The sequence below is a fragment of the Dendrobates tinctorius genome, unplaced genomic scaffold (genome assembly GCF_039654945.1).
Source record: "Dendrobates tinctorius isolate UK_male_01 unplaced genomic scaffold, ASM3965494v1 ptg000083l, whole genome shotgun sequence".
NCBI classification, from domain to species: domain Eukaryota; kingdom Metazoa; phylum Chordata; class Amphibia; order Anura; family Dendrobatidae; genus Dendrobates; species Dendrobates tinctorius.
The window spans coordinates 11,681,882-11,701,553 of NW_027361751.1; the positions used below are offsets into that span (position 1 = coordinate 11,681,882).

The 19,672-nt window shown below is 42.1% G+C and overlaps 1 protein-coding gene and 1 long non-coding RNA gene across 2 annotated transcripts in view; one reads left to right on the plus strand and one right to left on the minus strand.

Annotated features, from left to right (window-relative positions):
• Window positions 1-19,672, minus strand: part of LOC141097119 (uncharacterized) — a 54,175-nt gene that overhangs the window by 32,739 nt on the left and 1,764 nt on the right. The window lies entirely within an intron of this gene.
• On the plus strand, window positions 9,553-10,993 carry LOC141097049 (proteinase-activated receptor 1-like). Its single transcript, XM_073584008.1, has one exon. The coding sequence runs from the start codon at window positions 10,004-10,006 to the stop codon at window positions 10,991-10,993; it is 990 nt and encodes a 329-aa protein (XP_073440109.1). The 5' UTR covers window positions 9,553-10,003.

Sequence of the window (19,672 nt, forward strand, 5' to 3'; positions counted from 1 at the left end):
GGCCTTCCGGGGGTCTCTGCCGGCCTGCCGGGGGGCTGTGCCGGCCTGCCGGGGGGCTGTGTGGACTGCCCGGGGTCTGTACCGGCCTGCCGGGGGGCTGTGCCGGCCTGCCGGTGGTCTGTGCACCCTGTGGGGGTCTGTACCGGCCTGCCGGGGGGCTGTGCCGGCCTGCCGGGGGGCTGTGCTGATGTCCGGGGGTCTGTGCAAGCATCGTCCGATGGGACTACAAGTCCCATCGGGCGATGCCTGCTACCATGACAGTGATTGACACATTAGCCAATGATGGGACAGTAGTAGTCCCATCATCCGGCTAATGTGTTAAATGTTAAAAAAAAAAAAAAATACTACATACATACTACATGCATGCTACATACATACTACATGCTACATACATACTACATATATACTACATACATACTACATACATGCTACATACATACTACATGCATGCTACATACATACTACATATATACTACATACATACTACATACATACTGCATGCTACATACATACTACATACTACATACATACTACATACATACTACATACATACTGCATGCTACATACATACCACATACATACTACATATATACTACATGCATGCTACATACATACTACATGCTACATACATACCACATATATACTACATACATACTACATATATACTGCATGCTACATACATACTACATATATACTACATGCATGCTACATACATACTACATGCTACATACATACTACATATATACTACATGCATGCTACATACATACTACATATATACTACATGCATGCTACATACATACTACATGCTACATGCATGCTACATACATACTACATACATACTACATGCTACATACATACCACATATATACTACATACATACAATACATTCATACAATACATACATAGACATACAGTACATATAACATAGAGTAACATACTTACCAATACTTGTCACATTGTTCCCCGAAGCCATTGTCGTCTACGGAATAAATATTAACATAACAAACCACAAAAATACTCACCCACGATCCGAAGCAGTCCACGAGTGTGTCCCACGACGATCTTGGGTAGAGAACTGCAGCATCAGATGATGCTGCCGTTCTCTACGGGCTGCAGGAATCCAATGACGGAAGGTAGGTATCCTTCCGCACTGTATTCCTCCGCCACTTAAAAAAAAAAGTCCCTAGTCTCACTTTATGCCATTGCTGTGTGGGAAATTCCCACACGGAATGTAGTATGAAATTCCCACACGGCATGTAGTATGTATGTAGTATGTATGTAGCATGCATGTAGCATGTAGTATGTATGTAGCATGCATGTAGTATATATGTAGTATGTATGTAGCATGCATGTAGTATATATGTAGTATGTATGTAGCATGTAGTATGTATGTAGCATGTAGTATGTATGTAGTATGTATGTAGTATGTATGTGGTATGTATGTGGTATGTAGTATGTATGTAGCATGCATGTAGTATATATGTAGTATGTATGTAGCATGCAGTATATATGTAGTATGTATGTAGTATATATGTGGTATGTATGTAGCATGTAGTATGTAGCATGCATGTAGTATATATGTAGTATGTATGTGGTATGTATGTAGCATGTAGTATGTATGTAGCATGCATGTAGTATATATGTAGTATGTATGTAGTATGTATGTGGTATGTATGTAGCATGCAGTATGTATGTAGCATGCATGTAGTATATATGTAGTATGTATGTAGCATGCATGTAGTATATATGTAGTATGTATGTAGCATGCAGTATATATGTAGTATGTATGTAGTATATATGTGGTATGTATGTAGCATGCATGTAGTATATATGTAGTATGTATCTAGCATGCAGTATATATGTAGTATGTATGTAGTATATATGTGGTATGTATGTAGCATGTAGTATGTATGTAGCATGCATGTAGTATATATGTAGTATGTATGTGGTATGTATGTAGCATGTAGTATGTATGTAGCATGCATGTAGTATATATGTAGTATGTATTTAGTATGTATGTGGTATGTATGTAGCATGCAGTATGTATGTAGCATGCATGTAGTATATATGTAGTATGTATGTAGCATGTATGTAGTATGAATGTAGCATGTATGTAGTATGCATGTTGTATGTATGTAGCATGTAATTTTTTTTTTTTTTTACATTTAACACATTAGCCGGATGATGGGACTACTACTGTCCCATCATTGGCTAATGTGTCAATCACTGTCATGGTAGCAGGCATCGCCCGATGGGACTTGTAGTCCCATCGGACGATGCCTGCACAGACCCCCGGAGCCTGCACAGCCCCCCGGCAGGCCGGCACAGCCCCCCGGAGCCGGCACAGCCCCCCCGGCAGGCCGGCACAGCCCCCCGGAGCCTGCACAGACCACCGGCAGGCCGGCACAGCCCCCCGGCAGGCCGGCACAGCCCCCCGGAGCCTGCACAGACCACCGGCAGGCCGGCACAGACCACCGGAGCCTGCACAGACCCCCTGGCAGGCCGGCACAGCCCCCCGAAAGGCCCGTACAGACCCCAGAGAGGCTGTACAAGGGCAGGAAAGGGTTTTTCTTATTCCGATACCGGAAGTCCCATAGACTTGAATGGGACTTCCGGTATCGGAATCGGCGATACCGATACTTTTTTTAAAGATCGGCCGATACCATCCGATACGATACTTTGAAGTATCGGACGGTATCGCTCAACTCTACTCGTGGGATAATGATGATTCTGAGAAAGGCCGGAATCAACCCAGAACAACATGGGAAGACCTGGTCAATGACATGAAGAGAGCTGGGACCACAGTTTCAAACATTACCGTTAACACACTACACCATCAAGGTTTTAAGTCCTGCAGGGCACACAAGGTCCCCCTGATAACGCCAGCACATGTACAGGTCAGTTTGGAGTTTATCAATGACCATCTGGATGATTAAGAAGAGGCATGGGAGAAGGTCATGGTATCAACTCCAGACCATGTTTGGAGGAAGAAGGATGAGTACAACCCCAAGAACACCGACCGAACCATGAAGCATGGTGACTGAAACCTCATACTTTGGGGCTGCTTTTCTGCAAAGGGGACAGGACAACTGCACTGTACTGAAGGAAGGATTAATTGGGTCATGTATCACGAGATTTTGGCCAACAACCTCCTTCCCTCAGTAAGAGCATTGTAGATGGGTCGTGGCTGTGTCTTCCAGCATGACAATGACTCAAAACAAAAAGCCAGGGCAACTTAGGCATGACTCTGTAGGAAGCATATCTAGGTCCTGGTGTGGCCTAGCCAGTCTCCACACCTGAACCCAATAGAAAATCTTTGGAGGAGGCTGAAACTCAGTGTTGCCCAGTGACAGCCGCAAAAACTGAAAGATTTGGAGAAGATCTGTATGGAGGAGTGGGCCAACTTGGTTAAGAACTACAGGAAACATCTGACCTCTGTGATTGCAAACAAAGGTTTCTGTACCAAATATTATGTTCTGTTTTTCTATTGTAATACTTTTTTCATGCAATAAAATACAATTTAGTTATGTAAAAATCATACAATGTGATTTTCAGGAATTTTTTTTATAAGATTCTGTCGCTCACAGTTGAGGTGTACCTATGACAAAAATTACAGACCTCTCCATTCTTTGTAGGTGGGAAAACTTGCAAAATCATCAGTGTATCAAATACTTATTTTCCACACTGTACAAGACATACGGAATGTATACAGCTGATAAAAACAACATCTCATAATTTCACTATTCTGTTTATTATGAATATGGTATGGCACTTTTTTGAAACTATAAAAAGTGATGTTTATAGAGAATCTTTCCGCTACTAACTGCTATGTAATCTATGGGTAACATGTCATGGAGTAGTAGAAGCTGAACAATTGATATATACAGTAGGTTTGTGGGTAAATATTAAGTAAAATTTAATAATTGTTCATTGGAATTTCATTTGGACTTAGGAGTCAAGGGGGCATTCCTAAACAGTTATTAATGACATTTTCTGTATAAGTGTGCACATAGAGTTAGCTGCCAATCACTAACACTAAATCTTTTTTCACAAACCTATATATCAATCTGCTCAGTGCTTCCTGCTCTATAATATGGTGCCTCCAAATAAGACCTGTCATAATGTTCATTATAGGAGGTTATCTTCAAATATGAGATCCAAGAAAGATAATGCACTGCTCAAAAAATAAAGGGAACACTTAAACAACACAATGTAACTCCAAGTCAGTCACACTTCTGTAAAATAAACCTGTCCAGTTATGAAGAAAAACTGATTGTGAATCAATTCTTCCTGCTGTCAGTGGAACAGATAACAGGTAAAAATGATAGGCAATTAGCAAGACAACCCCTATAAAGGAGTGGTTCTGCAGGGGGTGACCGCAGACTAGTTCTCTATTCTCAACCATTTTGGCTGTTGTTTTTGTCACTTTTGAATTTTGTCATTGCTCTCACCCCTACAGGTACTGTACAGTAGCATAAGGCAATGTCTACAACTCACACAAGTTTCTCAGGTAGTGTGTCTGTCCAGAGCATTCAGCTGATACCAGGAGACAGGCCAGTACACCAGGAGATGTGGAGGGGGCCGTAGAAGGGCAACAACCCAGCAGCAGAAGGAAAAGGGGGAGCAGTGCCAGAGCCCTGCAAAATGACCTCCAGCAGGCCACTAGCATCCATGTGACTTCTCAAACTGTTAGAAACAGACTCCATGAAGGTGGTCCAAAAGTGAGTGTTGTGCTTACAGCCCAACACCGTGCAAGGCGATTGGCATTTGCCTGAGAACACAAAGATTGGCAAATTTGACACTGGCGCCCTGTGCTCTTCACGAATGAGAGCAGGTGCACACTGAGCACATGTGACAGACATAACAGAGACTGGAGAACCCATGGAAAATGTTCTGCTGCTTGTAACATCTTCCAGCATGACCGGTTTAGCAGTGGGTCAGTAATGGTGTGGGGAGGCATTTCTTTTATTTTACCAGCCAGAGGAACACTGATTGCCATTACGCACCAGGATAAGATTCTCAGACCCATTGTGTGGTCATATGCAGGTGCACTGGGCCCTGGGTTCCTTCAGATGGATGACAGTGCTAGGCCTCATGTGGCTGAAGTGTGTCAGCAGTTCCTGTATGATGAAGGCATTGATGCTATTGACTGACCTGCCCGTTTTCCAGACCTGGATCCAATCAAGCACATCTGGAACATCATGTCTGGTTCCATCCACCAATGCCACTTTGCACCAGACTGACCAGGAGTTGACTGATGCTTTAATCCAGGTCTGGGAAGAGATCCCTCAGGGGAACATCAGCCTCCTCATCAGAAGCATGCCCAAGCATTGTAAGGACATACAGGCTTGTGGAGGCCACACACACTACTTGGTATCATTTCCTTGTCTTGAGGCATTTCCACTGAAGTTGGATCAGCCTGTAATTTGATTTTCCACTTTGATTTTGAGTATCATTTCAAATACTGCATGGGACATTAATTTTGATTTACAATGATCATTTTTATGTTTTATTGTTCTCAACGCATTCCACTATGTAATGAATAAAGATTTGCAACTGGAATATTTAGTTCAGTGATAACTAGTATTTTGGATTTGTGTTTCCTTTATTTTTTGATACATATATACAGTACATATATATATATATATACACTCACTGGCCACTTTATTAGGTACACCTGTCCAACTGTGTGTTAAGACTTAATTTCTAATCAGCCAATCACATGGCGGCAACTCAGTGCATTTAGGCATGTAGACATGGTCAAGACAATCTCCTGCAGTTCAAACCGAGCATCAGTATGGGGAAGAAAGGTGATTTGAGTGCCTTTGAACGTGGCATGATTGTTGGTGCCAGAAGGGCTGGTCTGAGAATTTCAGAAACTGCTGATCTACTGGGATTTTCACGCACAACCATCTCTAGGGTTTACAGAGAATGGTCCGAAAAAGAAAAAAAATCCAGTGAGCGGCAGTTCTGTGGCCGGAAATGCCATGTTGATGCCAGAGGTCAGAGGAGAATGGGCAGACTGGTTCGAGCTGATAGAAAGGCAACAGTGACTCAAATTGCCACCCGTTACAACCAAGGTAGGCAGAAGAGCATCTCTGAACGCACAGTGCGTCGAACTTTGAGGCAGATGGGCTACAGCAGCAGAAGACCACACTGGGTACCACTCCTCTCAGCTAAGAACAGGCATCTGATGGCTACAATTTGCACAAGCTCATCGAAATTGGACAGTAGAAGATTGGAAAAACGTTGCCTGGTCTGATGAGTCTCGATTTCTGCTGCGACATTCGGATGGTAGGGTCAGAATTTGGCGTAAACAACATGAAAGCATGGATCCATCCTGCCTTGTATCAACGGTTCAGGCTGGTGGTGGTGGTGTCATGGTGTGGGGAATTTTTTCTGGGCACTCTTTGGGCCCCTTGGTACCAATTGAGCATCGTTGCAACGCCACAGCCTACCTGAGTATTGTTGCTGACCATGTCCATCCCTTTATGACCACAATGTACCCAACATCTGATGGCTACTTTCAGCAGGATAATGCGCCATGTCATAAAGCTCGAATCATCTCAGATTGGTTTCTTGAACATGACAATGAGTTTACTGTACTCAAATGGCCTCCTCAGTCACCAGATCTCAATCCAATAGAGCATCTTTGGGATGTGGTGGAACGGGAGATTCGCATCAGGGATGTGCAGCCGACAAATCTGCGCCAACTGTGTGATGCCATCATGTCAATATGGTCCAAAATCTCTGAGGAATGCTTACAGCACCTTGTTGAATCTCAGCCACGAAGAATTGAGGCAGTTCTGAAGGCAAAAGGGGGTCCTACCCCTTACTAGCATGGTGTACCTAATAAAGTGGCCAGTGAGTGTATATATATATATACACATACATACATACTGCTCAAAAAAATAAAGGGAACACTTAACAGAATATAACTCCAAGTAAATCAAACTTCTGTGAAATCAAACTGTCCACTTAGGAAGCAGCACTGATTGACAATCTATTTCACATGCTGTTGTGCAAATGGAATAGACAACAGATGGAAATTATTGGCAATTATCAAGTCACACTCAATAAAGGAGTGGTTTTGCAGGTGGGGACCACAGACCACATCTCAGTACCAATGCTTTCTAGCTGATGTTTTGGTCACTTTTGAATGGTTGTGCTTTCACACTCGTGGTAGCATGAGACGGACTCTACAACCGGCACATCAATGCGAACTGTGACATGAAGGTTTGCTGTGTCTGTCAGGGTAGTGTCCAGAGGCTGGAGACGCTACCAGGAGACAGGCCAGTACACAAGGAGACGTGGAGGGGGCCGTAGGAGGGCAACAACCCAGCTGCAGGACCTCTACCTCAGCATTTGTGCACGAAGGAACAGGAGGAGCAGTGCCAGAGCCTTGCATAATGACCTCCAGCAGGCCACAAATGTGCATTTGTCTGCACGAACGGTTAGAAACCGACTCCATGAGGATGGTCTGAGTGCCGGACGTCCACAGTTGGGGCTTGTGCTCACAGCCCAACAACGTGCAGGACACTTGGTGTAATGTAAGATATGTCTGTAAAGTATGATTTTGCTGGTATGTTCTAGAATCCCCATTGCTATTCTACTGATGATACCGTAGCCTGTCAGCAGGGCTACAACCCCCCTCTTCCCCCACAGCTATGTGCCTGCTCGTAGCTCTGTGAAATCTGAGCCCATAGTGAGGAATTCACCCTTCCCCCTCCCTGCACAGTCAGGAAAGGAAGGCTTTGTTCTCAACCATGTGGCAGAATAAAACTATGAGATATTAAAATAGGCTAGCACGGGCTCCGGTTGCGACAGAAAAATGAAACGGACATTTCTGTGATCTGCGCGGACCCGGCTTCCCTACGGTGGCTCTTGCGAAGTTCTAACACCCCCCCAAAACTGAGATATGGATTATTCCCAAATGGTGTGTCCGAACTATTGCATGTTTGATGTTGTTTTATTGTATTCGATAAACTGGGAAAAATGATACCATATACGTGTTTATTCAAGTTACCCCCCGGCAAGATATAGTTATTATAAGTTTTACAGTGAGATTGCAACTTGGAGAAAGGGGGGCTGACCCTTTCCAGACTGCTCCTTTCGTGATGTAACCGACTCTAGGCTATAAGATATCCCTCCCTTAAAATTCTCCAGTTAAGCTGCAGAGTCCGTGCTGACAAGAACCCCAGATGCAGGGGGACGTGTGGCTCCGCCTTCTTTCCCCACATGATTTGCCTAATACCAACTAAGCACATGTAAGTGTTAATCTGTTTTTTTAATCCTTGTTATTTTATATTTGCATTGTACATATTTAATGTCTCAACTTTGTAACAACTTTTTATCTATGTAATCACTGCCCTCTTTGGGGAATAAATCGCAAAATTATCAGTCTGTCTTCATGCTCTAAGAAACAAACTATGCGCTTTTTTAGATAATTGCTACTAATTTGGGGATTTACTACGGACCCTCTTAATTAACTCATTAAGTAAATCGTAGCTGGTGGCGGCGAAATGTGATTTGGGCCCCGGTACAGCTGGCTGTGACGGAAAGGGAGTTGATAAGCTAATTGGGGTGGCTGCGGCCAGAGTGTTTATAATTCCCTCACTGCAGCGAGCCGGGTAGCCAGACCTCATTGAAGCACCGTGGAGAGCAATATGCTGTCTGCAACATCCTTCAGCTTGACCGATTTGGCAGTGGGTCAGTAATGGTATGGGGTGGCATTTCTTTGGAGGGCCGCACAGCCCCCAAGTGCTGGCCAGAGGTAACCTGACTGTCATTAGGTACCGAGATGAGATCCTCAGATCCCTTTTGAGACCATATGCTGATGCAGTTGGACCTGAGTTCCTCCTAATACAGGACAATGCCAGACCTCATGTGGCTGGAGTGTGTCAGCAGTTCCTGCAAGATGAAGGCATTGAAGCTATGGACTGGCCCGCCCGTTCCCCAGATCTGAAACTGATTGAGTACATCTGGGACATCTTGTCTCGCTCCAGCCACCAACGTCACGTTGCAACACAGACTGTCCAGGAGTTGGCGGATGCTTTATTCCAAGTCCGGGAGATCCCTCATGACAACATCCGCCGACTCATCAGGAGCATGCCCAGGTGTCGTAGGGAGGTCAAGCAGGCACGTGGAGGTCACACACACACTACTGAGCATCATTTCCTTGTCTTGAGGCATTTCCACTGAAGTTGGATCAGTCTGTAATTTGATTTTTCAGTTTGATTTTGAGTATCCTTCCAAATCTAGACCTCCATGGGATATTCATTTTGATTTACATTGATCATTTTTATGTTTTTTTGTTCTCAACGCATGCCACTATGTAATGAATACAAATTTGCAGCTGCGATATTTCATTCAGTGATATCTACGATGTGATATCTTAGTGTTCCCTTTTTTTTTTTGAGCTGTGTATATAATCATCCTAAGAGTCAAAAGCAACAAGCAGATATATTTCTCATGCTCTACCTGTCTGTTTTTGGACTTCACAGCTTCCTTTGATGCTTAGAATACATAGTACACTCCTTCTATTTTTAAAGACGTCACTGCAACACATAGATTATGTTACTTGGACTAGACAAACAGCAGAAGGCTCCTTAGCAATGTATTGGCCAAATATGTATAACGGGGATGATTTGCCTGCTTGTTGCTGTTGTGATGCTTTTACTTATGTATTTTTAGAATTAATCTATGTAATTGTTGCAATGGGCTGTTGTCGAGTTTTTGTATATTTATGGTTGTACTTACTTGCTCCTTCTTATTAATTACTATATGTAGTTATTATGACCAATTTGTACCTATATTTTGGCAGCATTTTTATCTAGCATCTTCATATACTAAATTTGTTGTTTCACTAGTGTAATTGTTATCATCATTCATTTAGATGGAAAAACCTCAACTAAATCAGAAAACAGCAATGAAACCTATGACAACTCGACAAAATGTCCATCAACAATCTCATCCATAGAAGACCCACAAAACGAATCACGCATGGATACATTTATTAGTTTTGAAAATATTATCTCACCTAATGTCATATATTATCTTTCAAGCCGCTGGTTGACCTTATTTGTACCATTGATATATACGTTCGTGTTTCTTTTTGCCTTACCATTAAATATAAAAGCCATCATCATATTTCTGGTAAAGACAAAGGTCCGAAAACCTGCCGTGGTATACATGTTGAACCTTGCGCTTGCTGATGCGCTTTTTGTCTGTACCCTGCCTTTTAATATCGTTTATAGATTTTCTGGGAATGACTGGCTCATCGGAGAAGGAATGTGCCGCTTTACCACTGCGGCGTTTTACTGTAACATGTACTGCTCCATTCTCATCATGACAGGTATGAGCGTGGACAGGTACCTGGCTGTGGTTTATCCTTTGCAGTCCCTCTATTGGCGTAGAGTGAACAGATCTTGGTTGATCTGTTTTGCCATTTGGTTCATTTCCATATGTAGCACCATTCCCCTTCTCATACACAAGCAAACTGAGTACATAGTCTCAGTGGACAAAACAACCTGTCATGATGTTCAGGATACAGCAGTAGTGAAGAATTACTATATATATTATATTACTACTTTTTGTACACTTTTCTTTTTCTTGCCTTTAATGGTTACCATCTTCTGCTATATTGGAACCATAAGAAAACTGAGGTCCTCAGAAATGGGCAACACCGAGAAAAAGAGACAAGCCGTGATCTTGGTTATCATTGTGGTTTCCGCATTCATGTTGTGTTTCGGCCCGACCAATGTCATCTTTTTCATTCAAAGTCTCCGTATCATTGATGATTCTGGGGAGCTCCTGTATTTTACTTACATGATTTGTACCTGTGTGTGCAGCATCAGTTGCTGTCTTGATCCCTTTTTATATTACTTTGCATCAACAAAAAATTATATGTCCCTGTACAGGCGGTTGTGCTGTAAGAAGGACGCTGAAGAACTAAAACACAGTAACTCCAAACATATAACTTCTTCAGGCTGAGTTAAGGTGCGCTTGGAAAATTAATTCAGAAAATGGAAACGACAGCTCAAATCTGTAAATAGTAATACTTACAGCTTTCTGAGATTTGAAATAATGAAATGAAAAAGTGATCAGTTTAAGGCTATGTGCACATGTCCGGAATTCCCGCGAATTTGATGCGTTTTTGCCGCGTTTTTTCACCGTGAAAACGCTGCAAAAACGCATAAAAATAAGCAACCCATTGAATTCAATGGCATTCCGCACATGCTCTGCTAATGCTGCGTATATTTTTCCGCGGTGGAATCGCATTGTGGAAAAATATGCAGCATGCTCATTCTTTTTGCGGAATCACGGGAATTCCGCACACATAGGAATGCACTGTTCCGCTTAATTTCCGCATGTGGCTGTGCCCACCATGCGCAAAGTAAGCGGAAAATGTGCGGATGGTACCCAGGGTCTGGAGGAGAGGAGACTGTCCTCCAGGCCCTGGGTATCATATCCCTGTTAAAAAAAAAGAATTAAAATAAAAAATTGTGTTGTTCTCACCTTCCGGCGTCCCACGCAGCGTCTCCAGGCCTCAGCGATGCTCTTGGCAAGTCCCGTTTCCAGCGATGTCTTGTGACAACGACCTGTGATGACATAGCGGTCTCGTGTGATGCTATGTCATCTGGGGTCATTGTCGCAAGGCAACACTGGGAACGGGACTTGCCGGGAGCATCGCTGAGGCCTGGTGACGCTGCGTGGGATGCCGGAAGGAACATGATTTTTTATTTTTTTAACTTTTTATCTTTTACTACTGATGCTGCATAGGCCACCTTAATAGTAAAAAGTTGGTCACACTTGTCAAACACTACGTTTCCCGAGTGTGACCAACCTGTCAATCAGTTTTCCAAGCGATGCTACAGATCGCTTGGAAAACGCTAGTATTCTGCAAGCGAATTACGCTTGCAAAACGATAGTTTTTCGCGGGAATTCCGGGTGTGTGCACATAGCCTAAATGAGTTACAAAAATGCATACTGCAAAAAAAAAATGAAAGAGTGAATGTGACCTCAAAGCCGTAATTCCACACGGATGATCCCTGCTCAAATTAATATCAATCAGAGGCAAAAGGGAATGTGTAGTCAATGACCTATGGTTTAGATCAAGATGTTGAGTTAAACGTATTTTTGAAATATTTTAACTTTTTTTCATACCACTGTTTATTCAAAAATTAAAACTGCCAACTTTCACACTAGGCCTAATTAAGGACTCCTACTTCCTAGGAGGCAAATCGACATTAGCAGCAATAGACTAACTCAGACCGTATGTCTGTGTAGAAACCTTAGTTATCTACTGTATATAGAGGTTTATTTCAATATAATCCTGTCTTTGTTGATCGTGTGACTGCTGGAAAATCTTCTGTAAAGAATAAGAACTGTGGGTATACTATAAGGCCTAAATGCCAGAGTGATTTTTTTTAATATATGTAATGATATGGAAAATTAAGTGTTTTAAAAAAATATATTTAATCTAAAACCATATTTCCACAATAGATTATTTTATGATAACACATTCCCTTTAACTCATCCATGACAGTCTAGCTTCTTCTGTCTCATGCAACTACTCATTTGTACTGTAAAGGCCCCTTACGAGATTATGTTGGGTCAAAGAAAACACTCTTTATAGTTCCTCACAACAGCAGGTCATCAAGTACTGAGCAGAGTACCCCCCAATGACAACAGTATGTTCAGATGAGGCAATCCCTTCAATGGGTCATTAGCTAAAGTCATTGCGCTAATTAGCGCTACCTAGTGTTCATGATAAAATGTTGTGAATAAGTTAAAATCAGGGAACTGGGGGAAATATTAATTATTTTGGGGCAGACTGGATAACATGTTGTGGCTGTGCCTCTTCCATTTACTCTCTCCCATTCTTTGGTTAAAGTTGATGAATAGGTCTTTTATCAACCGTATTAAAGAGGAGCTTTCACCAAATATTTCATGTTTAACAAGACAAATGATGCGCTAGGGGCTGCAGAGCGGAATAAAACATTTTTAATTTCGCCTCTCTGTTGCGGAGATATTAGCAATCAAAGTATTTGACACCCAATGGGATTTGACTTTTCCTTCTTTCTGACACTGACTAATCATAAGCAAACAGCAACACACTGGGGAAAGAACATGTCCTCACAATAGCTTAGAACAGGCTCAGTGTGAGACATATACTGACAAACAGTCTGCTCACCTAACTGCAGAGTGATATATGCTGGAGCACAGACCTGAGTGCGTCTAACTAACAGATTGCATCTCTGGCAGTCAGTGTGGGGGTGGAGCAGTACTGCACAAGTTGAGTCTCAATACAAACACTTCTAATAGCTGTCCTCTTAAACTAAAATGAGCTTTATTGTCAGGAAGAAAATACACATTAGCACAGCCAAAGAGAATGCTGCCTACTCTGCTGTACTGCCCCTCTCACACACTGGCTGCTGGAGATGAAAATTGCTGATTGCGCTCAGGTTTGCTGAGCTCCAGCACATGTCATCACTCTGTGAGGAGTAGACTGTGTCATTATATCTCATACAGAACTTGTTGGAATGTGGAGCCATGGTCTTCTTCTCCTTGTACGTGGATGCCTGCTTATGATTGCCAGAGTTGGCAGCACTATGAGAAGAGAGCTACTAGAAACGCAACTGTCTGCAGCACGGTCTTTCCTCCCACACTAACTGCTAGAGATGAGACCTGAAAGCTGTCAATCACTCTCAGGTCTGCTGTGCTCCAGCACATATCATTACACTGTAGTGAGCAGAGCAGACTGTTTATCAATATATTTCTCATCTATTCTAGGCTATTATGGGGGCATATTTTTCTTTCCACAGTCTCTTGCTGCCTGCTAATGATTGGTCAGCGTCAGAAAGAGGAAGTACATGCCCCTAGTGAAATGTCTCTGGTTATGCCCACATGGACGTTAAAAAATTAACTGTTTAAGTGCCAAAGACTTTGATTGCTAATGTCTTCAAGTGAGAGACGAAATAAAAAAGTTTTATACTGCTCCGCAGCCACTATTACAGTGTGTCCAGTTCATCATAAAACATTTGGTGCAAGGTCCTCTTTAACCATATAACTATGATAGGCTAGTTTCACACTAGCGTACGGAGGAGCTGCGGAGGGATGCGGACTCCCTCAGTGAAGCTACGCCCACTGCTGCACCTCCTCCGTTCAGGTCCGCCTCCGTCGGCATGCGGCTTGCGTACCCTATCTTTAGCATTGGGTACGCAGGCTGCGCCGATGTATGCGGTTGCCTCTGCGTCTCTTTGACGGTGCGGCGACCGCACCAAAATGCAACACGTTGCGTTCGGCGCAGGTCGCCGCACCGTCAAAGAGACACATGCGGAGGCATCCGCATACATCGGCAATGCTAAAGATAGGGTATGCAGGCCGCATGCCGACAGAGGCAGAGCTGAAAGGAGGCGCAGCAGTGGGCGGAGCTTCACTGAGGAAGGCCACATCCCTCCGCAGCTCCTCCATACGCTAGTGTAAAACTAGCCTTAGGCTATATGCACACGTATGCAGAAAATTTCTGCATAAAACCAGGACTCCTTCCCAGAAAACGTGCGTTTTTGCCGCGATTTTTTCTGCTTGTCCACAGATATATAGAAAATAGACAGAAATGCTGAATTTACCGCAAAATTAATGAGAAGCTTCTTTTAAGCGGTTTTTGAGCAGATTTTTTGGTAAATCCGCAGGAAAAACGCGAAAAAAACGCTGTTTGTGAACACAGCCTTACAGTGCTGGGATGTCCTATCTAGTAAGCCATCACTCAGAATAACAGTAAAAATTTTAACTTACAAGAAGGGATATTAGATTACATGTAGAATATAACCCCCAGTGTGTTTCATGTAGGATTATTTCTTTATCTCTATCCAAGAATGATTATAACCTTAGAGTAGGTAGTGTCTATCGTGTGCCTAAATTTAGGAACAATGCCATGTAACACTGATATAAAGGATCCTGTGTTTCTAATGAGTCTCTTAACTGAAGAAAAACAGGTGTGTGCATTCCTAATAATTTATTTATGTCTATACGTATCATCAGGTTATAGGTGTGCTTCCTTTTCTTCTATGCGCGTTTACTTGTGATGAGGTGTCTTATTATGTTTAAGTTTAATTGTGCAATCATGATGTTGCAATTTAGGCTTTGTTCATATTTGCAGTTTATCAAAACGTACAGTATATTTGATGGCAGCAACAGTGTAGTCTGCCTTGCTTTTCTTGCCGTCAAAGATACGTGAAACAAGACTGGCAGACTCTCCTGGCATAGAGGTTATAACTGAGCAATGTGAAGAGAATTACTTCAAGCATAATCACAACTACATTATGATCGCTGGTGCAGTGTGGTTACTGCTATAAAATTTCTACATGGACTAATTGTTGCTGTAATTGCTTTGTTGGTCTTGAAGAATAAAACCTTTTCTAAAATGTTTGATATTATAATAATAATAATAATTTTTATTTATATAGCGCCAACATATTCCGCAGCACTTTACAATTAAGCGGGGACATGTACAGACAAATTCAATAATATTTCATTGTTTCACACACATGGAAACAAAAAGTAGGTGCTATCTCTGAAATGCTAGTCATTTTTTGCATTATATTGTACAGTACGTCAATACTGCTATTTTTTATTATTACTTGGATCCTCAGAAATTCAGGTTTTCACATCTGCATCATGGGGGTTCATACCGGACACCTGGTGTCCAGTGCTGAATTCTGAACAGGGAAGTTGTTTTACAATTTGGGAGTTTGGGGAGGAGAGAGAGATGGAGATTTTCGAGTTCTAAAGTTTGGGTTCCCATTGATTTCTATGGGGTTCGGGTTCAGGTTTAAGTTCTCCTTTCCCGTGGGCATAATACTACTCACACAACACAGGGTGGTGATACTTAATTGATTCAACAATCCCAGTTCCAGCAAAATACCCAAGATGGTGCAAAATTAGTCTCTCCCCCTTCCATTGAATAGCTGGGATTATTGCAGCTGCGACTTCGAAGCTTCCAGGGTCTACTATCCCACCTGTGGCACCACGCTTTTGATGTGCACCCACAGAAAAGAGGTAACAACAAGCTTAGGAAGCTGACAGTCCATGGAGGTACATGTGCTGGTGACTGAAGGATCACAGCCTGACTTCTCCAAACGTCTCCATGAGCCAGGTGACCGGTGGGTCCCAATCCTGGCTTTCCCAAATGTATCCATGGGTTCAGTGTTGGTCAAAGGAGCAGATCTGTATTCTGTCAGCCGAGGCCGTGGTCCCCTAAGCTGACATCTTGTACAATGTCAAATCTGTATCCCTCTTGATGGAGCCATGTTGTCCTGGTAGAATGTACATTTATAGAGTTATGGTGCCCTGGCTGTTGTTCTGCCAAATCACTTGATTCTTTTTGCAGAATGATAGAAAATCCGTTTTTATGCCCACATCTGTGGCTCGGGTCATCACACACAGGTCAGGTGGGAGGTGGGCTGAGTTTAACTAATAATAATAATAATCTTTATTTATATAGCGCCAACATATTCCACAGCGCTTTACAGTTTAACAGTTTCAAAACACAAGTCATAAGTAACAACGTTAACAATACAATAATTAAAGCAAAATAAGACGAAATAAGACGACCCTGCCCGTGAGAGCTTACAATCTACAATGAGGTGAGGGAGATACAAAGTACAGGTGTGTATTTACAATTGTGTATTTACAATGAAGGTCCAGCCATCTTGAGGGAGTGAAGGATGGATGGAGGTAGTGAATGGACTGCACACGCACACTTACACATAGAATGACTTTGATTAGTGAACGTGATAGGCCGCTCTGAACAAATGTGTTTTGAGGGAGCGCCTAAAACTATGCAAATTGTGGTTAATCCTAATTTCTTGGGGTAGAGCATTCCAGAGAATAGGAGCAGCACGGGAGAAGTCTTGGAGTCGGGAGTGTGAGGTACAGATTAGTGCAGAGGTTAGTTGAAAGTCGTTTGCAGAGCGCAGCGATCGGTTAGGCTGATAGACAGAAATGAGGGAGGAGATGTAGGGGGGTGCCGCACTGTGGAGAGCTTTGTGGGTGAGAACAAGTACTTTGAATTGGATCTTATAATGAATGGGCAGCCAATGCAAGGACTCATTGTTTGAGTATTTCTCTGTTTTTCAGATCAACAAACTAGCTGGCCTGGACAATGTGTAATCAACATATTAACAAACATCTATTGTTCAATTACCTTGTGTCTCTGTCACCCAAGATAACAACACAATATGCTACAACAATGCTCAAAAGTTAATGTTAAAGGCTCATATGGAAAATAGCAGGGCTGTGGAGTCGGTAAGCCAAACCTGCGACTCCGACTCCTCAATTTCCCTTACACCGACTCCGACTCCACGACTCCGACTCCCACACATATTGCTTATATTTAAGTGAAAAATTTATTGTAGTACAATGTGAACCTCAGACATTTAATCATTTTTATGATCCAATAATCAAGATATTTAGATAGAACAGAATATATATTGGTGTACTACCCGGTTTTCATTCTTTTTGGTACAGATACGATATGGATAGACAGATATGGATAAATGGATATATAGATAGAGCAGATTTCTAATCTGCTTTTGCTATTGAAAACATTATCTATGAGCTCAAAAACCTTTCAGGTGATGCAGTTTTTTAAAAACATGATCAGCTTTTGCAGCTGAAAAACGTATCCTCAAAAAACACAGGAAAAACGCTGTGCGTGAATGTAGCCTTAGATCAGGAATAGAACAGTCATTTATAGGACATTTCATAACTTTCCCAAACTCCTATAAAAAAAATATTCAGCACATCCTGCATTGAATTACTGTACCCAATTTATTATATATTTTAGGAGTCGGAGTCGGTCCATTTTATACCGACTCCAACTCCGACTCCACCAAAATGAGCACCGACTCCGACTCCACGACTCCGACTCCACAGCCCTGGAAAATAGTCTGTGCTTCTTGACTAACCAAAGAAAAACACAAATTCAAATGTCAACATAACGATAATACCCTGTGTCTCTGGACCTCCTGAATTTATGGTGTGATAATTAAGATTAAATGCTGTGCTGTCACACATATCTATCATGGTATCAATAACTTTTGACTTTCAGGCTCCATATCTCACCATCCAGTACTCCTTTAAACGCGAGACTACCATCATTTTATAGACAATCCTCTTGGCTATCTCATACATAAATTTGACTTGCAACTATCTAGCATATCATTCTTGTCATGTCACTGTATTATTATTTGCTCATGGTGGTGGGAAAACCTTTTTTCTTCCTGTACACTACAAATTACAATCTGTTCTCACATTCCCTAATAGCTCAGTGAGTTATTAGTTTGATTTACCAAGTGAAAGGTCACTGGTTCGAATTGAAGATTTCCTGAGAAAAGAGAAATAGCATCATCCAGCATCAATAGCGGTTCTTGGCCAAGAAAATTGCCAAACTGCGTCAAGTGAGTGCCATGACAGTTGGGAGAATATGAAAGTCCGTCTATCCAGTTAAAAGCCAAGAGGTGGACGTCCAGGCAAAATATCAGAGTCAACAAGTAGGGTCATAACAAAGTATATCAGTTCTGGCGTGACAAACATGGCAGTTTAGGTGATTCATATGCTTTGTCATAGTGAGATCAAAGATGTCCATGCAAGCACCGTGTGATGCATGTTATACAAGTCAGGAATAGTGGCCAGAAAAAAGGTGAAGAAACCTTGACTTCAAGATCATTGTAAGCGTCAGCTCAAGTTTGCAAAAAAGTATGAAAAGTGGACATTAGAAGATTGGAAACGAGTGATTTGGAACAGTGAGACTAAAGTCTATAAACTAAGCTCTGATGGGTGCAAATGGGTCTGGAAGAAACCAGGGAAAAAGGGGCTCATGGATAGAGGAAATTGAAGGAACTGTCAAGTTTAGTCGGGGAAGCCTGATAATATGGGGTTGTTTTACGGCCAAAGGCGTTGGATACTTTACCAGTATCGATGATGGTATCAATGCGGAGCTACATGTGAGTACCTTACAAGACGAGTTACTTCATGCACTCAAGTACTATGGGTATGAAAAGGACGACAGTGTTCCAGCAAGACAACAACCCGAAGCATATGTTGAGATTGGTGAAGAAATGGTTCAATGACAATGAAGTAAAGGTACTGGATTGGCTAACAAAGTCCCCAGACCTCAACCCAATCGAACACTTGTGGGTGGTATAGTTGAAGAAAAATCTGTATACATACACAAGTGAGTCGACCAGTATGTATCAACTTTGAGAATGTGTAGAAGAAACCTGGAATCAGATTTCGGCGAGACATGCTTGAATCTGATTGAAGCATGGCCACAAGGATTAAGGCTGTGTTGAAATCCAAAGGTGGATTTACAAAATACTAACAAAATAATAAAAAATAAAATTTAGATTTTTAGGAGCAAGACAGTAACAATGCAGTGACATAACAAGAATCTGGATAACTAATCATATGCAAAATAATTGCAAGTCAAAATTATGTATGAGTAGCCAAGATGATGGTCTATAAAATGATGGTAGTCTCACATTTGAAGCAATAATGGATGGTGAGACATGCAGCCGGAAAGTCAAAAGTTTAAAACATTGTTACCCTTTTGCTTGTCTGTGTACTTCCATTTATTTTTGGCTCTCCTTAGCTTCCTCTCTGTACCCT

Coding starts and splice junctions, on each gene's coding strand:
- LOC141097049 (XM_073584008.1), top strand. CDS start 10,004: ATGGATACATTTATTAGTTTTGAAAATATTATCTCACCTAATGTCATA.